The sequence below is a fragment of the Watersipora subatra genome, chromosome 10 (genome assembly GCF_963576615.1).
Source record: "Watersipora subatra chromosome 10, tzWatSuba1.1, whole genome shotgun sequence".
In the NCBI taxonomy this organism is placed as follows: Eukaryota; Metazoa; Bryozoa; class Gymnolaemata; order Cheilostomatida; family Watersiporidae; genus Watersipora; species Watersipora subatra.
In genome coordinates, this window is record NC_088717.1 from 7,191,054 (window position 1) to 7,207,171 (window position 16,118).

The window sequence follows — 16,118 nt, forward strand, 5'->3', positions numbered from 1 at the left end:
CGATTTTAAGTAATTTATTGAAAAGTTAGAACATAGCTTAGTAGTAGTTGCCAAAGGTAACCCGATCAGTTGCTAAAAGTTAGGTTGGATTTGTACCATTGGTAGTGCTGCAGCTGTCTGGTAGACCACTACCGATGTGGTGCGTTGTATCAACTAATGTTGATGTGTGTTTATCTTTTTTTGGAGATTTGTTGACCTGTTGATCTGGTGTATGATGAGATTCTCTGTTTCTTACAGAATGAAGATGCTGGCAGCCTCTTGAAACAGTTGAGCAGCAACAGTGAGCAGCAGTTTGCTTTGGACATCAGGGATTCTGCTATTGTTGTAGGTTAAATCAACTCTAGACATTACTGACTCTGCTATTGTTGTAGGTTAAATTTACTCTAGACATCACTGATTCTGTCATTATTGTAGGTTAAATTAACTCTAGACATCATTGACTTTGCTGTTGTTGTAGGTTAAATTAATCTAGACATCACTGACTTTGCTATTGTTGTAGGTTAAATAAACTCTAGACATCACTGATTCTGTCATTATTGTAGGTTAAATTAACTCTAGACATCATTGACTCTGCTATTGTAGATTAAATTAACTCTAAATGTCACAAACTTTTGGAGTGTGTTTAATTTGCCCTGGGTGTCATGTTTGCTAGGTTACAACAGATAACAGGGATTAACCTAGTGCTTTGTATTTGCTATATCTATCACTACCTTGTTGTGTTAACAACTGACGCGACCTTGGTTATGTATGAAACAGAATTGCCTTCTTTCAGCATCAGGAGTGAGCAACTTCACTCCTTCTTCATTAAGATTTATCTATAGCCATTATAATTAACCATAACAGCATGCCTTTCCTTATCATAATTTCCTAATCAGAATTTGCTTCTATGGTCTGAAAACATATGTTAGTTTCGTTGCTTGTCTCTTCTGTAACAGTACATCAATGATCTGGAGAATGATAACATGTACTCGCACTGGCCAAGAGCTCTCAACTCCCTACTCCAGCCAACCTTTCCAGGAATGATGAGGCATTTGTCTAGGAACCTCTTCAATCTGGTAACTCGCAGCTGCTTAGCCTTTAAGTACTGTTTCTATGCCTAATGACTTTGTCTACATCCGCAAGGCAGATAAAAAAAATGTAACTTTCGTGAATATTTGTTTTGATTAAAATCTTGAACTGTCGTATTTGGCCTTTAGGAAATTTTTAAGTAGCTTTGCATATTAATTTTATTATTTGGCTTTGTTTATGCATAAATTATGTTTCTTTAAAAACCGCAAGGATGTTTAATTTGAAATGGTTTTATATTATTTTTCTGGATTAAATACCGGGAAACTACGTGTATGTCAAGTCTATACTTGAAAGTTTTTATTTTTTACACTACAATTAACTTGATATTCTACAGGTATTGATATTTGATGTGATGGAGCCCACAGTAGGAGCTTCCCTTGAGCTCTACGCTTCCCTCTACAGTCACCAGGCACCCATTCGTATAGGCTTTGTGCCTGTTGCTCTGAACAATGATCCCGTTGGAGAGCTTCTCGTTCAAGTCTTTTATAAACTTGTCGATGACAAAGACGGGGTGGAGGCTATCCTTTCCTTTGCAGAAGTAGGATTCTTTGCTATCATATGAGGCTGATCTATGTAGTGCAACCACATTTGACTTGTATTTGAGGAGTGTTTGTCACGGGTCGCCTCAGCTGTATACGTGTCCTGTCTCTACTCTTCAGTAATCTTTATGTCATACTTCGTTTAGGTAGCTAGACTTTGCTGCTTATTCTTTAGCAGATCTTCTGTCAATATGTTATATGTTATATATTATAACATATAACATATTATATGTTATATGATATTAATATATGTTATAATATAATATGTTAATATGTTAGTTGATAGTCGGTTGCTGTGTCACTAGCTGAGGGAAACTTAATAAGTCGGCCTGTTGATCAACCGCTCAAACATTCATTCTCATCTCCTATAGTTCTATCAGAATCTGAGTCCTGGTAAAGTAATCACACAGAGCATGATTACTCAAGAGTTTAAAAAGTTGGGCAGCATTGAAGAGATCATTGAGGATGAGGAATACATAAACAGCAGAGAGGTATTTACTCTGTATCTACTCTGTATCTACTCTGTATCTACTCTGTATCTGCTCTGTATCTACTCTGTATCTACTCTGTATCTGCTCTGTATATACTCTGTATCTACTCTGTATCTGCTCTGTATCTACTCTGTATCTACTCTGTATCTACTCTGTATCTGCTCTGTATCTACTCTGTATCTGCTCTGTATCTGCTCTGTATCTACTCTGCATCTGCTCTGTATCTACTCTGTATCTACTCTGTATCTGCTCTGTATCTGCTCTGTATCTACTCTGCATCTGCTCGGTATCTACTCTGTATCTACTCTGTATCTACTCTGTATCTGCTCTGTATCTACTCTGTATCTACTCTGTATCTGCTCTGTATCTACTCTGTATCTACTCTGTATCTGCTCTGTATCTACTCTGTATCTGCTCTGTATCTACTCTGTATCTGCTCTGTATCTGTTCTGTATCTACTCTGTATCTGCTCTGTATCTGCTATGTATCTACTCTATATCTACTCTGTATCTGCTCGGTATCTACTCTGTATCTACTCTGTATCTGCTCTGTATCTACTCTGTATCTGCTCTGTATCTACTCTGTGACTACTCCGGTATCCTTTTCAACCGACCACATTTTGGTTAATCTATACTTTCTATACCTTCAGTTTTCATAACTTGTGTCGGTAGTAAATATCAGTGAATTGATAATACTAATATAAACTCATCATTTAGCTTGCTGCCACTCAATACTGATCACTCAATATTTATCGCTAAATACTGATCATTCAATAATTATCATGGAGTGCACTTTCACTTGATTTTTCACATCGTTTTGCTATGCGAATATTATTTCCTTACAGTGGATTGGCTGAACTGTTATGTAAGGTTGCATTTAATTCTAAATAATTCAACCTGAATTTTTTTGATGATTTCGCCAGTCAGTAGTCAGCACCGATTAGGTTAGATCAGATCAGGGGAGGGCTTTATGTAACTCTGACGCATCATTCATATCATCATTGTATCAGCATTGTATCGTCACATATCCTATCCTTACCATCACCTCATTAATAAGGTGCATTGATATTGTACACACTAATCAGTATATTAATGTTCTTTTGCTGTAGAAAGCCCACCACTTTTACAAGAAATCAGGACTCGGGGAGCTGCCTATCCACCTCCTCAATGGTATACCACTCGAAGGGATGGCGACTGAGGCTATGGATGAGGTCATCGTGACTCAAGTGCTGAAAATCACACCAACTTTTCAGCGAGCTGTCTATCATGTGAGTAGAACTCATGCTATTTCCATAGTGCTGTCTATCGTGTGAGTAGAATGCATGCTGTTTCTATTAAGCTGTCTATCATCTGAATAGACCACAAGCTCTTTCCATAGAGCTTTCTCTCATGTGAGTAGAACACAGGCTATTTTCATAAAGCTGTCTATCCTGTAAGTGAAACACATGCTCTTTTTTATAGAGCTTTCTATCATGTAACTGGAACACAGGCTATTTCTATAGATTTGTCTATCATGCGAGTAGAAGACACCCGTTTTTCATAGAGCTCTTTATCATGTGAGTAGAACACATGCTCTTTCCATAGAGCAAGTGTCCACCATCTGAGTAGAATACACAAATTTTTCGAGGCGCTGCCTATCATGGGAGTGATACGCTGCTCATATTCCTTATATTTTTAATATAACAAGTGTACCTTTGATGGTGCTGAATAGAACAGCTAATGTACACAATCCTTTCCTAGGCTCATGACTTCAGTTAATTTATAGACATGAATGCAATCACAGTCATTTTGTCTGCTCTTTGAGTGTCTATCGTTATATAGTCAGATTTGTGGGACTCAAAACTTGGTGATCATTGGCAAAACCTAAATCAAGACTTTGCTAAATATGTAATGCATTTTCAACACAACTAAACAGTGTATTGCGGTTTTCATGTATTTAACGTGCACTAAATATCTGCATCCTGTGTGGTAGATATTTTGCACTTGAAGCTGATGGACTTCTTATCTGTTGTCGCTAGGGTAAGCTGACGGATGATATGGATCCCCTGGAGTGGCTGATGATGCAGGACCATGTCATGCCGAGGTTGAATAGTCGCATACTGGACAATAAGAACAAGTGTGTCAGTCTAACCGCCAAGTCTGGTCAGTATTCCATAAACCTTGCTTTTGGTGTGCATGAATCTACTCTTCAATCAATTTACAATTAACTGATTGCATTTTGGCAATGCTTTGAGTCGATTTATCATTGTATGCGTTGTTGTAAATTCATAGCTTCCTAATGATGTGGGACTGTGTGGATAAAAAACCATACCAGATAGTAATTACCTGCACGTAACAGCATGAACTACCTGATAGTGTTTGTTATCTTTATTAATCTTTGTTATCCTTTTTTGTCGTGTGCATGCGTGTATGCATGTGTTAGTCTGGCCTTCGCAAACGTTATGTGTTTTCACATTGTTTGACTGATTTCGTGCAAACTTCCTTTCGCATATGCTCCGTGTCTTCGGCCTAGTCACTAAAAATATTTGGGCTCAAAACTCTGTCTGGTCCCTGGAAACCAACCAGATTCCAATCCACGGCGCTTTCGTGATGGCTGCGATTAGCTGTTCGTTTTTGAGCTTTTAAGAGCTTGTAATCACCTATCCACATATTTCGCACTTACAACACAACAGAGTAAGACATGGTGACCCTTTTGATACCAAATAATTGTAATGTGAATTTTCTAGCAAGTCAACCTTTAATTATTTTGGCTAATTTGAGTTGTGATTGTTGCAAGCTGATACACTGAAAGGCTATGATATTCAGTATCCAAGGAGACAGCAGGTATAAATGTGAATTGGGCTTTCAGAACTATTCACCCAGCCGCTAGCGACTGGGTGAATAGTTCTGAAAGCCTGTTCTTACAGCTTCAGCGTTTGCCTCACATAATTTTTTGAGAGACGTGATTGCATAAAGATTGTCTTCGGGTATATGTAACCTGTTGCGAATGCTGGCTGATGTTAGACATCATACTAGATTTCATATGATAGTAAAAGAAAACCAGAAAGGAAAACGTCAGTCATGTTTGTTTACTAGAATCATCGGATATGTTTTTGACAGGGATGTCACTGGATACCTTGAAGTACCTGTACAAGGGTGCCAGTGACTCCATAAGAGATACAACCATGCTTGTAATAGCTGACTTGGACACTCCCTCTGGTAGACAACTACTGCTCGATTCCATCACACATATGGTAAGATGACTGCCTTTATTTGGTAAAGGGCCCTGTGGCCACTCAAATATTCAGAATCAATATATAGCTGAGGCTAGTACTATGTTATTTTATATGTCGGAATGATGAATGTACATTTATGTTACGGTGATGGACAGTTTTGAAACAATTGTTCTATATCTATTACAAAGGCATGGATGGTACCGAGACAATGATTTTATATTCATGAAGGAGGGATGGTTAGTACAGAGACTAAAATGTTAGTTTCATGATAGAGTGATGGTTAGTATTGAGACTAAATTGTTAGTTTCATGATAGAGGGACTGATGATGTTGAGACAATTGCGGTATATTCATCATAGAAGGATGGATGGTATTGAGATAGCATCATCATATCCTTGAGAATAATTTTATGCCAGATCGATGCTTGTATTCATAATAGAATCATTGGTGGGATGGAAACAAGTTTAGTAGAATGTCAAATTACTAAACTATAGGTTGAACATGTTGTAGAAGACCACAAAGAAAGTGAGAGTTGGGGTCATATATAACCATGATACTGGCAAAGAGGGCTTGTATACTAAAGCGGTAAAGCTGGCCATGGACACCCTTGCTGACGATGAGGCCAGGAGCTTCGTTACAAAGATTCTGCAGCATGGCAAGGATGTGCTGGATATCAGTGACCTGGAACATCTTGCAGTTTCTGTGAGTTTTTGGTTCCGCTCTTTGGGAGCACCTAAATATTTTTCAATGTTAGTCGCTAACTGTTGCATTTTGTGTGATTCTCGCATGGCATAATTTGGAAAGCATTTCTGTTTAAAATGACAATTATTTTACCGATAAGTGATATATATATCACTTATCGGTAAAGTAATCGTATATATATATATATATATATATATATATATATACACACTAGCTGTACTACCTGGCGTTGCCCGAGTGATAAAAAAGTCCTTGTACAGAAAATTTATTTGTATTTAGCATATAACAACATTTGCCATTCTAACTTTCAAACTACAGTGGAACCTCGGTTCACGAATGTTTCGGGTCTCGAACAACTCGGTTTTCAAACAACCTTCTGGATCGGATTATGTTCGCGAACCGAGGTTCCCCTGTGCATATCGTGAGAAAACTGTTTTGTGTAGTTGAAATAAATTAAGAGAAAAAATAAAAACAACTGTAAAGGTTTTCAAACTTTGTCAAACTACTTTAATTTTCAAACTTCATATCATGAGGAAAATGTTTTTTGCAGGTCAAATAAATTAGAAAAAAATTAAACATTTATAAAAGGGTTTCAATGTAAATGTGAAATAATTAGTAACTAATAGCTAAATTAAGTCTGTTTTGCTACAATTACAATAAAAGATGATTTGGTAATGATACAATTAATATGAATTGAGAAAACAAAATAAAAATCCTGAATATGTTGAATTAATGCTAACAATTCGTGCATAGAAGTGTGTGTGTATAAAAAAGGTTGCTGTTGCAGTATAAGCTATCCATGAGAATGTTGAATACAACGATAGTAATCTATAGATGCAATGTGTCAATAAATACATACTTTAGCTGAAATTTTATCATTTATCTGTTTGCGAAACCGTTTTCACCATAACGGATAACACTGAACTCGCTACGGCAAGCAACGTATATATTTTACTAACGTATATAATCGGTATGCAAATCGCCAAATTTTAAGTTCGAGATAAATTATTGTTGATATTGTGGACCAAATGAGCCCTAACGAAAAAAGATGGAAGCATCATATTGCATATACGTTGGTCTCAAAATATTTCTTAACAGGGACATCGTAACGCGTGGGCGCAATGCTAAAATAATTAGCGTTTGCGTACGCTTAGCCTGTCTTGACAAACTGTTGTTTTTGCGGAGTTGTCCCCCGTCGAACGGGCGAGCAACACAACAGCTTGTCACAAGATGTACTGCACCTGATGCATCAGCTGCAATTATAAGGAGTTGTTCTCTTCTGTCTATGCGGCTTAGTTGCGATGTTATATCGGTCGCTCTATTGGTAATCATAACTGATTTCGCGCAAAAATTTATGTAGAAAAAAATAAGATTACAAAGTATTTTGCATGGGGAAATTTATTTTTAAGCAACACACACATTTACCATTCCAAGTTTTAAATGGAAGGTATTTGTTTATTTCTGTGTGTGTCCGACCAATATATAATTCGAGTATTCGAAAGCCCAGGGCACAGCTAAAACGGATTGTTGAAAAGCATTTCTTTGTTCTTATACTACATCCTCGTTTAAGATTTAAAACAGCTTATAAACCGTACAGGTAATTTAGTTGCCATTGGCTAACTTTCTTTATTCAATGAATTTGAGTAACTTAAGCTAGTAACTTGGGCTAATATTTTAATCTTTAGATTAAAATCACATCTTAGTAAGTAATACTCTTCTAAATAATACATTTCATAAAAATAGTAAATTAAATTCTGTCTTCATATCACAGAGCCTCTGGTGAAGCTAGCTAAGAGTCAGTCTGAAGCTAGCTAAGAATGTTAGAAAAAAAGATTGTACTTCACAGGAATCGATCCTATGAATTTGAATGCGTGGATGTGAAGCCAAGCGCTCTACCACTGAACCATACAACCACCTTGCCACACTTCGGAATAACTGTTCATATAATCATTCATATAATTATTACACACCATCATCTCTCATGGCGCACTCGAGTGCAAGCGTGTGTATTTTAACAATCACTATTAACTGGACATACGTCGAAGACAAACACTTGATTTTATACCTTTAGATGTATAATATTTAGCTGACATGCTGAGGCTATATATTACTGTTAACATGTTTCATAGTCTTTGTGGTACAACTATCTCTCAACATTTTGGTTACTAATTTCTCGTTAGTTGGTTAATGGTTAATAATTTTTTAGTAGTTTGAGCAAAAGCTTTGAATTACCGTTTATGTTCTTTGCGTAATTGCAATGACTCCTGTCAGCTCTGTGGATGTCGAAGGTGATGCTTGAGATTTTTATTGAAATTAATAAAATTAATAAACCTAGAAAGCAGATGGTAATGTTAACTCGTTATACAACGTTCTATTGACAGGGAATGGACACAAACTCATTTATTAACAAACTCAACAGTTTTGATTCTAAACACTTTGCCGACTACACTGGCTTTGTGCGAAGCAAGTTAATGTTGACGAGTGGTCAGCGGGCGGTCATCAGCAATGGGCGGCTGGTCGGACCTCTAGCAGAAGATGAGGAGTTTACAGCGGATGATTTTGCTCTTCTTGAGAGGTTTGGAGCATCGGGTGATCTCACCATCAAAGTCTCCAAGATTGTGAAGAAGATGAAGCTTGATTCAGCCAAGTAAGTTAAAAGTTGCTCAACTTGTTTATAAAATCATGTGCTGTCCTCTCAGGGCTTGTCTATGAACTGTAAGTGATCTCAGGATGACATATAGAGTGTCACAGTGGCATGTAGAATATCATAAAATGACATTTAGGGATGCCGTAAAGTGCTGTCTAGAATATCATAAAATGACATTTAGGGATGCCGTAAAGTGCTGTCTAGAATATCATAAAATGACATTTAGGGATGCCGTAAAGTGCTGTCTAGAATATCATAAAATGACATTTAGGGATGCCGTAAAGTGCTGTCTAGAATATCATAAAATGACATTTAGGGATGCCGTAAAGTGCTGTCTAGAATATCATAAAATGACATTTAGGGATGCCGTAAAGTGCTGTCTAGAATATCATAAAATGACATTTAGGGATGCCGTAAAGTGCTGTCTAGAATATCATAAAATGACATTTAGGGATGCCGTAAAGTGCTGTCTAGAATATCATAAAATGACATTTAGGGATGCCGTAAAGTGCTGTCTAGGATATCATAAAATGACATTTAGGGATGCCGTAAAGTGCTGTCTAGAATATCATAAAATGACATTTAGGGATGCCGTAAAGTGCTGTCTAGAATATCATAAAATGACATTTAGGGATGCCGTAAAGTGCTGTCTAGAATATCATAAAATGACATTTAGGGATGCCGTAAAGTGCTGTCTAGAATATCATAAAATGACATTTAGGGATGCCGTAAAGTGCTGTCTAGAATATCATAAAATGACATTTAGGGATGCCGTAAAGTGCTGTCTAGAATATCATAAAATGACATTTAGGGATGCCGTAAAGTGCTGTCTAGAATATCATAAAATGACATTTAGGGATGCCGTAAAGTGCTGTCTAGAATATCATAAAATGACATTTAGGGATGCCGTAAAGTGCTGTCTAGAATATCATAAAATGACATTTAGGGATGCCGTAAAGTGCTGTCTAGAATATCATAAAATGACATTTAGGGATGCCGTAAAGTGCTGTCTAGAATATCATAAAATGACATTTAGGGATGCCGTAAAGTGCTGTCTAGAATATCATAAAATGACATTTAGGGATGCCATAAAGTGCTGTCTAGAATATCATAAAATGACATTTAGGGATGCCGTAAAGTGCTGTCTAGAATATCATAAAATGACATTTAGGGATGCCGTAAAGTGCTGTCTAGAATATCATAAAATGACATTTAGGGATGCCGTAAAGTGCTGTCTAGAATATCATAAAATGACATTTAGGGATGCCGTAAAGTGCTGTCTAGAATATCATAAAATGACATTTAGGGATGCCGTAAAGTGCTGTCTAGAATATCATAAAATGACATTTAGGGATGCCGTAAAGTGCTGTCTAGAATATCATAAAATGACATTTAGGGATGCCATAAAGTGCTGTCTAGAATATCATAAAATGACATTTAGGGATGCCGTAAAGTGCTGTCTAGAATATCATAAAATGACATTTAGGGATGCCATAAAGTGCTGTCTAGAATATCATAAAATGACATTTAGGGATGCCGTAAAGTGCTGTCTAGAATATCATAAAATGACATTTAGGGATGCCGTAAAGTGCTGTCTAGAATATCATAAAATGACATTTAGGGATGCCGTAAAGTGCTGTCTAGAATATCATAAAATGACATTTAGGGATGCCGTAAAGTGCTGTCTAGAATATCATAAAATGACATTTAGGGATGCCGTAAAGTGCTGTCTAGAATATCATAAAATGACATTTAGGGATGCCGTAAAGTGCTGTCTAGAATATCATAAAATGACATTTAGGGATGCCGTAAAGTGCTGTCTAGAATATCATAAAATGACATTTAGGGATGCCGTAAAGTGCTGTCTAGAATATCATAAAATGACATTTAGGGATGCCGTAAAGTGCTGTCTAGAATATCATAAAATGACATTTAGGGATGCCGTAAAGTGCTGTCTAGAATATCATAAAATGACATTTAGGGATGCCGTAAAGTGCTGTCTAGAATATCATAAAATGACATTTAGGGATGCCGTAAAGTGCTGTCTAGAATATCATAAAATGACATTTAGGGATGCCGTAAAGTGCTGTCTAGAATATCATAAAATGACATTTAGGGATGCCATAAAGTGCTGTCTAGAATATCATAAAATGACATTTAGGGATGCCGTAAAGTGCTGTCTAGAATATCATAAAATGACATTTAGGGATGCCGTAAAGTGCTGTCTAGAATATCATAAAATGACATTTAGGGATGCCGTAAAGTGCTGTCTAGAATATCATAAAATGACATTTAGGGATGCCGTAAAGTGCTGTCTAGAATATCATAAAATGACATTTAGGGATGCCGTAAAGTGCTGTCTAGAATATCATAAAATGACATTTAGGGATGCCGTAAAGTGCTGTCTAGAATATCATAAAATGACATTTAGGGATGCCATAAAGTGCTGTCTAGAATATCATAAAATGACATTTAGGGATGCCGTAAAGTGCTGTCTAGAATATCATAAAATGACATTTAGGGATGCCATAAAGTGCTGTCTAGAATATCATAAAATGACATTTAGGGATGCCGTAAAGTGCTGTCTAGAATATCATAAAATGACATTTAGGGATGCCGTAAAGTGCTGCCTAGAATATCATAAAATGTCATTTAGGGATGCCGTAAAGTGCTGTCTAGAATATCATAAAATGACATTTAGGGATGCCGTAAAGTGCTGTCTAGAATATCATAAAATGACATTTAGGGATGCCGTAAAGTGCTGTCTAGAATATCATAAAATGACATTTAGGGATGCCGTAAAGTGCTGTCTAGAATATCATAAAATGACATTTAGGGATGCCGTAAAGTGCTGTCTAGGATATCATAAAATGACATTTAGGGATGCCGTAAAGTGCTGTCTAGGATATCATAAAATGACATTTAGGGATGCCGTAAAGTGCTGTCTAGAATATCATAAAATGACATTTAGGGATGCCGTAAAGTGCTGTCTAGGATATCATAAAATGACATTTAGGGATGCCGTAAAGTGCTGTCTAGAATATCATAAAATGACATTTAGGGATGCCGTAAAGTGCTGTCTAGAATATCATAAAATGACATTTAGGGATGCCGTAAAGTGCTGTCTAGGATATCATAAAATGACATTTAGGGATGCCGTAAAGCAAGATCTAAAGAATCATCTTATATTATGATATATTAGGGTAATATACATATGACTAATATATATACATGTATATAATGCGCTTATTTGACAAATGAACTTGGTAATTTAATGCATAATTCACTTTGGAATATGAATTAGTTTGTTAATTTTATTATGAAACATATTTCCTCTAGAAACACAAACCAGAAACTGGTTGCAGATACAAAATGTCTCCTAATTTGAGCTATGTGCCAATCTAGGTCAGACTTGTGCATTAACTTGAGCATTAAGAGCTTTGAGCTTTAAAAGGGTTATTTTGTCCTAAATTATAAAATTATCAGCATCACTTCGTAGGGAATTTTGTCTTCTTTCAAATGATGTATAATACAATAATCGATTTTAAAGCTACTGGAAATGGGAGTTATTTTTGTTAGTTAATGTTGTGGTCTTTCCATTAGAGATTATGCAAAATGGCCTGTTATAAGCTTCTGATATATATGTCTTATATATGATATTATATATTATCAGTCCTACTACCTTGCAGTAATCTTATTTCTAGTCACTGAACCAGTTTCTTCTAAATATTCTTGTGTGTGATCAGTGCTATCATAACTCTATGTGCCATAGAGCTAGCAACTTGATGTCACAAGTGCTTGGAACTCTGAGCTGCACAAGCTCTGACCGGTCGAGGAAAGACATGAACATGGAGGATGGAGGGGAGAGCATGATCTCATTGGCAGCAGATACAAGTGAGCCAGCGTTCGAAGTCATCGCTGTCATCGAGCCGCTGTCTCGAGGAGCTCAGAAGCTTCTGCCAATACTGCTGGTAACTTGACATAGATATATAGATATCATAGACTTAGATATCAAAGATGAAGATACAAAATCTGCTATTTTTAATATTTGCTGGCACCAAATAGCTATTTAACTGTTAAAGAAGGAATCAGAAGATGTTATGCAAGAGTAGTATCATAGGGTGTCAGGGTAAAATTGTTGTCCAATTGTATTGATCTATCAGCGTAAAATTGTTATCCAATTGTATTGATCTATCAGAGTAAAATTGTTATCCAATTGTATTGATCTATCAGAGTAAAATTGTTATCCGATTGTATTGATCTATCAGAGTAAAATTGTTATCCAATTGTATTGATCTATCAGAGTAAAATTGTTATCCAATTGTATTGATCTATCAGAGTAAAATTGTTGTCCAATTGTATTGATCTATCAGAGTAAAGTTGTCCAATTTTATTGATCTATTAGAGTAAAATTGTTGTCCAAGTGTATTGATCCATCAGAGTAAAATTGTTGTCCAATTGTATTGATCTATCAGAGTAAAATTGTTGTCCAATTGTATTGATCTATCAGAGTAAAATTGTTGTCCAAGTGTATTAATCTATCAGAGTAAAATTGTTGTCCAATTGTATTGATCTATCAGAGTAAAATTGTTGTCCAATTGTATTGATCTATCAGAGTAAAATTGTTGTCCAAGTGTATTAATCTATCAGAGTAAAATTGTTGTCCAATTGTATTGATCTATCAAAGTAAAATTGTATTTCAATTGTATTGATCTATCAGAGTAAAATTGTTGTCCAAGTGTATTAATCTATCAGAGTAACATTGTTGTCCAATTGTATTGATCTATCAGAGTAAAATTGTTGTCCAATTGTATTGATCTATCAGAGTAAAATTGTTGTCCAATTGTATTGATCTATCAGAGTAAAATTGTTTTTCAATTGTATTGATCTATCAGAGCAAAATTGTTGTTCAATTGTATTGATCTATCAGAGTAAAATTGTTGTCCAAGTGTATTAATCTATCAGAGTAAAATTGTTTTCCAATTGTATTGATCTATCAAAGTAAAATTGTTTTTCAATTGTATTGATCTATCAGAGTAAAATTGTTGTCCAATTGTATTGATCTATCAGAGTAAAATTGTTGTCCAATTGTATTGATCTATCAGAGTAAAATTGTTTTTCAATTGTATTGATCTATCAGAGTAAAATTGTTGTTCAATTGTATTGATTTATCAGAGTAAAATTGTTGTCCAAGTGTATTAATCTATCAGAGTAACATTGTTGTCCAATTGTATTGATCTATCAGAGTAAAATTGTTGTCCAATTGTATTGATCTATCAGAGTAAAATTGTTGTCCAATTGTATTGATCTATCAAAGTAAAATTGTTTTTCAATTGTATTGATCTATCAGAGTAAAATCGTTGTTCAATTGTATTGATCTATCAGAGTAACATTGTTGTCCAAGTGTATTAATCTATCAGAGTAAAATTGTTGTCCAATTGTATTGATCTATCAGAGTAAAATTGTTGTCCAATTGTATTGATCTATCAGAGTAAAATTGTCCAATTGTATTGATCTATCAGAGTAAAATTGTTGTCCAATTGTATTGATCTATCAGAGTAAAATTGTTCTCCAAGTATATTAATCTATCAGAGTAACATTGTTGTCCAATTGTATTGATCTATCAGAGTAAAATTGTTGTCCAAGTGTATTAATCTATCAGAGTAAAATTGTTGTCTAATTGTATTGATCTATCAGAGTAAAATTGTTGTTCAATTGTATTGATCTATCAGAGTAAAATTGTTGTCCAAGTGTATTAATCTATCAGAGTAAAATTGTTGTCCAATTGTATTGATCTATCGAAGTAGGATTATTATCCAAGTGTATTGATCTATCAGGGTAAAATTTTTGCTAGCCAGTTTTGATTATTACTTGTATAACTGAAAGCCTCTTAGTGATTTATAGGAAACAAATTTAAAGTAACTCTATATACTAAGTTAAAATAAAAAATAACCTAGTTTTCTGGTTGACAGACCAACAGTTTTAAGAAAGAACCCTTACAAGTCCTCAGTGTGTTTTTCATATGCAAGTTTTTAACTCTGTGTAAACTTTTTTTACTGCACAAAATCGTTCTTTCTAGATTTTATGTCTGATTTGTTCATAATTTTTGTTAAATCTGTATTTCTATCAGGGTTGGCTCGGTTTAAACCGAGCAGTTTAAACCAGCCGAAAAACTGGTTGTTAAAAAAAAGCTGTTGGCCTCGTGTTTACTGCCAATCTATGACTTCCCTTGCAGACTTTACAGAAGGTAGTCAACAGTCAAATGATGATTTATTTGAACTGTCGTGAGAAGCTTAGTGAACTTCCTCTCAAGTCGTATTACAGATATGTCCTTGACTCAGAGATCAAATTCAATGTTGTTGGTAGGTTTTCTGCTTTATTATCATGTTTCTAGTTACTCTGAGTGAGTGCTGACACTCCATCTATTGATGTCTATAATATACGGCAGTCCAGACTGTTATCTTTAAAATTGCGGATGGGAGAGAACTGTGGGTAGGGAGTTGTGGGTGGCAGGGAGGTGTGGATGGGGAAAAGTTGTAGAGGGGAAAAGGTTGTGGAGGTTGGAGTAGTTAATGAGAATGAGTTGGGATGGAAAAGAGTTGGGATGGGAAAGGGTTGGGCATAGGAGATTAGGGCAGTTCATATAGCCTGTATAGCTATTTGAAGATAGTTGTTCAGTTTTTAAGAGGTCACTAATGAAGACCTTGGCAGCCATTGCCATTATCTTGATTTAACACCAATAGTATAGATTATTGTTACCCTTGTTGTTGAAATAGGTGGACCAGCTAGCGCAATTGAAGCTACATATCTTATGTGCTTATTATTGTTACAGGTGGACTGGCCAGCGGACCTGAAGCTACGTTTGATAGTCTGCCCCACAAAAGTATACTCACTCTAAATGTGCTGCCGCCAGAGGGCTGGCTAGTTGAGAGCGTCGCTGCCGCATATGACTTGGATAACATAAAGCTAGAACAGGTGAGCTGGCTATATTCAGCCATATCGATAGAGCTAAGACTGTGTTCCCAAGATGATGTTTACACTCAGCTTCGTGTTATGATTTTACAAATACGCCAGCCATTGCACTTTCTTAGAGGAAATACCATCCTGTGCTTTGATATGTATTCCGTCAGTTACTATAGATATTGAGTAAGGACCACTAGGGCAACTGTCATACACTCACTTGAGATTCACCACTTTGCTGCCAACTAGTGACGTTGTGGAACCTTCATGAGGCATTTATACTTAGCTGGTTTGTGGCAGGTAAGCGCAGGAGTTGACGCTGTTTATGAACTGGAGTACTTGCTGTTGGAGGGACATTGTTATGACTCTGAGAATGGCCAGCCTCCTCGTGGACTCCAGCTCTTGTTGGGTAGAGGGACGAGTCCTGAACTCGCTACAGCAGACACCCTTGTCATGGCCAATCTGGTGATTATTGTGTACTAAACTCTTACTAGTATG

General features: G+C 36.0%; 1 protein-coding gene across 1 annotated transcript in view; it reads left to right on the forward strand.

Annotated features, from left to right (window-relative positions):
- The window catches only part of LOC137406644 (UDP-glucose:glycoprotein glucosyltransferase 1-like), a 68,858-nt gene that overhangs the window by 41,469 nt on the left and 11,271 nt on the right, over positions 1-16,118 (forward strand). Inside the window, exons 10-22 of the mRNA XM_068093248.1 lie at positions 238-324; positions 936-1,055; positions 1,403-1,606; positions 1,979-2,098; positions 3,207-3,365; positions 4,116-4,239; positions 5,197-5,330; positions 5,822-6,013; positions 8,395-8,660; positions 12,433-12,631; positions 14,896-15,022; positions 15,493-15,635; positions 15,921-16,085. Of these exons, the coding sequence (XP_067949349.1) occupies positions 238-324; positions 936-1,055; positions 1,403-1,606; positions 1,979-2,098; positions 3,207-3,365; positions 4,116-4,239; positions 5,197-5,330; positions 5,822-6,013; positions 8,395-8,660; positions 12,433-12,631; positions 14,896-15,022; positions 15,493-15,635; positions 15,921-16,085 (2,040 nt within the window). The remainder of the gene's footprint in view (positions 1-237; positions 325-935; positions 1,056-1,402; positions 1,607-1,978; positions 2,099-3,206; positions 3,366-4,115; positions 4,240-5,196; positions 5,331-5,821; positions 6,014-8,394; positions 8,661-12,432; positions 12,632-14,895; positions 15,023-15,492; positions 15,636-15,920; positions 16,086-16,118) is intronic.